At 21.1% G+C, this 3,910-nt stretch overlaps 1 protein-coding gene across 1 annotated transcript; it reads right to left on the bottom strand.

The window, feature by feature from the left end:
* Window positions 1–410: 410 nt before the first annotated feature.
* On the bottom strand, window positions 411–1,059 carry DICPUDRAFT_160244 (uncharacterized protein; the record flags this gene model as incomplete). The annotated part of the gene is made up of 2 exons (XM_003295044.1): window positions 411–424; window positions 459–1,059. The coding sequence occupies 2 exons, from the start codon at window positions 1,057–1,059 to the stop codon at window positions 411–413; spliced, it is 615 nt and encodes a 204-aa protein (XP_003295092.1).
* Between the last annotated feature and the right edge of the window lie 2,851 nt (window positions 1,060–3,910).

Here is a 3,910-nt window from a genome sequence, read left to right on the forward strand (position 1 = left end):
TTTATACCATATTACAAGAATAAACAAAAACCCAATGTTTGATATGTGACTAGAAATGGTTGGCACTGAAAAAGAAAGAATAAACAAAAACCCCAATATTTGATTTATAAGAAATGAAGGTTGATAAAGATGAGATTGTTTTTAGGATGTAGCTGACTTTTTTTTAATTTCATCGATCAATAATTGAAACATTGAATGAACGATTTTATTAATAATTTAGTCTTCATCGATTTCTAAAAAGAAACATAGAGTAATGTATTTAAACTATTAATTTAATCGCCACCTATTTCAATATTAATCGAGTATCCATTATCTAAAAGATCATCATCATCTTAATGTATATCTTCATCTTAATTGCCTTATAAGCCTTCATAACTCCCAGTACTTCTATAAAGTATCAATGAAAAAAATTAATATAATTCATCTAATTAATATATAAATATGAATGTGTTAATTACTTACAATGATATCATCAAATGGATCTTCACAAAGTGGGCAGGTTTTGTCACTAAATGATCTTTTTAAAATACATTTATAACAAAATTGATGTCCGCATCCAATAAAAGCCAAACGGTGTGGTTTTATATCTGCTGAAATACATTTGTAGCAAAAACCTTCTCTAATCAATCTGTCTTTTATTGATTTTTGGTATTCTTCCCATTCTTTTTCTTCTTTTTCTTCTTTTTCCCTTTTTTTTATTATTTCCAAATATTTTGATCCAAATATCCATTCTTTTCCTTCAGAGGTTGATGATAAAATTGTGGATGGAGCAGATGAATTTGGTGGTGGAAACTGTGGTCTAAGGTGTGATGGGAAAGTTGTGAGACCAAATAGATGTGATGGGGATTGATCATTTGTTCTAAAATATTGTGGGTGTTGTTGTGGGTGTTGGTAAAAATTCATTTGATCAAATAAATTATTGGTTATTGGGGTATTGTTATTGCTATTATTGTTTCTATTGTTATTATATTTTTTGGCAAAATATTTAATTATAAAATATAATAATGAAATGCTGATGATAGCTAATAAAATATAAAAAACAATCATTATATAATCCATTTTTTAATTGTTATGTGAAATGTTATTTTGAAAATTATTTAATAAATATAAAAAATTATTATTGCTATTATTAAAATTTATTAAATGTCAGAATATTATAATAAAAAAATAAAGGTATATGATTATTTGTATGTATATAAAATAAAGAAAAGAAAAAAAAAAAAAAAAAAATTTTTAAAAATGAAAAAGTAAATTAAAAAAAAAAATAAATTAAAAAAAAGGCCCTTTCAATGACACTTTTTTTTCTAAGTTCGCCACCCCCATTAGTTTTTTAATTTTTATTTTTTATTTTTTAATTTTTATTTTTTTTAAATTTTTATACCCCTACTGACACATAATTTAAATTTTTAATTTATTTTTTTTCATTATTATTAATATTTTTTTTTTTTTAATTATCATTAATAAAATTTTAATAATAATAACTTCAATAAAAATAATAAATTTTTTTAAAATAATAACTACTTTATATAATTCAAAATGATTCAAAAAATAATAGGTTTTATTTCAAAAATTATAACCTATTTATTTGCTTTAATTTTTTCCATCTTTTCAAAAATCAAAAGAAATCAAATATTTAATCAAGAGTTCCATGAAGATTATGATGATATCCATTATGATACCGATGAAAACTATGTCCATTTATGACACTGATGAAGGCTACACAGAGCCATTCCGTTTGGTATTAAATATTAGAGTTAGAATAACTATTTTTTAGATCATCATAAAAAAAACTAGACAAAAAGAAATTAAATTTCCATCACACACTCGGGTTGAATAGAGTCTTGGTTGTTTTCCAATTTTAGCTTTTATATTTCAGCTTCCATGGTGGTTGGTGCGCATTTAATTCAAGAATTATTAAAAGGAACTTCATATGTACACAAACGAAAGGAATAAAAAATAAAAAAAAAGTTATTGTTATTTATTTTAATTAAATATTCTAAAAGGGGTTGTATATTTTTTTCATTTTAAATTATTATTATAAAAAAATTATTATCACAGAGTTCATTTTATTACTTTATATGAGTTTTAAAATAATCATCTATATTTTATAAAATAAATTAAATACATAAATTTAAAAAAAAAAAAAAAAAAAAAAAAGAAATTATGTTTCTGTAAGGAAAAAAAGAGATAATTAACTATTTATTTAGAATTTTTATTTTTGCCTTTGCCCTTGCCTCTTCCTTTACTTTTACCTTTGCTACTGGATGATGTTGATTCCATACCGGTATCACTCATGTCGAAGCTATCTTCGTTGTTGAGGCTTGTATCCAAACTATTGTTTAAACTATTATTATTAGATTTTTGCCATTAGTCTTTATGCACTAATTAAATTTATTGCCAAACCAAGAGTTTACAAGTCAAAACTTGCCCAAATATTAATTTATTCTTTGGCCTCACCATTTTGATAGTTTTATAAATTTATTATTTTTCATTTTTTTTTATATTTTTTGATTTGATTATTTTAACTATAAAATAATAAAAAAAAAAAAATATAAATAAATTGATTATAAATAAATAAAAATAAACTATAATCGAATTGATTATAAAAGAAAAGTATTATTTGTATATTGATAAAGTAATAAAGAAGAAAAAAAAAATGATTTTTAATTTATTAATTTTTTTTTTATTTATTTAAAATTTTTTTTTAATTTTATTAATTTTTATCACTTTTAGCTCTGTATAATTGTAAACTTGTGAAGTATTTGATGGTAATGATGAAATGTGAACTCTGAATTGGTAACCATATAATTAAATTTCTAATTTAAATATCAGCTCCTCCAGCTCTTCTGCATTTACTCTTATTGTACATCAAATGTGAATATATTATATTGGATTGATGTTTATTATCTAATAGGGAAAAAGGGGTTTTTTAATTAAATTATAAATGATAGAAATAAAATAAGCAGTGGGAAATGGGTGAAAAAATTTAAAAAATTATTTTAATTATTTAAAAAGGGTATTTTTTAATATATTTCAAAATAAAAGAAATATTATTCTTTATTAGATATTTTTATAACAAAATGTGTAAAGAAAAATAATTATTCTGATAATGTTCTCAATGTTTTATATATTTTAAATTATTTTTTTATATAATTTTTATTTAAAAAAAATTAAAATAAAATATGTAATAAATATTTTTGTTTTAAAATATATAAAATATTACTAGGGGTTCGAAAATAGGTTAGTTTGATTTTTTAAAAAAAAAAAAATAGTCCTGCCAACCGCACCCCACAGCGCACCTATTTCAACCTTTTTTAAAACTATGTGTGCTATAAAAAATCAAAAAAAAAACTAAAAATAGAGGAAAAATTGAAAAAATTCATATAAAAAATATTGATTGAAAAATTTTTTAAGTTAATTTTTATTTATTATTTTTATTTAATTTTAGATATATTATTGTATTCATTATAGACAGAATTATTAACAATATTTACCCTTGAAACCTTTGCCCATTCTCTTAAAGTACGCATTTCTTTTGTCCACACTTTCTTTTAAATACCTTTGGATTTCTAAATACTTTGAAATATATAGGTGTCTCTTTTATGTTCATTTCGATTAACATATCGTCTTGATTGCATAGATCGTGACCTTTTGTTGGTTTTCTATTCTTTGCCAATTTGATCAGGAATTTCATCTTGACTTTGATTTTCTATTTGTTCCTTCCATTGATTATATTTTGTTATTAATATTAAAAAATTTTAATATATTTATTATTTATTAATGTAATTATTTATTAATGTAATTATTTATTTCTTATATTTTTATATATATTAATAAATTTTGATATTGATAAATAAATAAAAATGCAGAAGTTTTTATAGAAATTTTTTTTTTATTAATTATCAACTTC

Source organism: Dictyostelium purpureum, assembly GCF_000190715.1.
Source record: "Dictyostelium purpureum unplaced genomic scaffold DICPUscaffold_724, whole genome shotgun sequence".
Classification (NCBI taxonomy): domain Eukaryota; phylum Evosea; class Eumycetozoa; order Dictyosteliales; family Dictyosteliaceae; genus Dictyostelium; species Dictyostelium purpureum.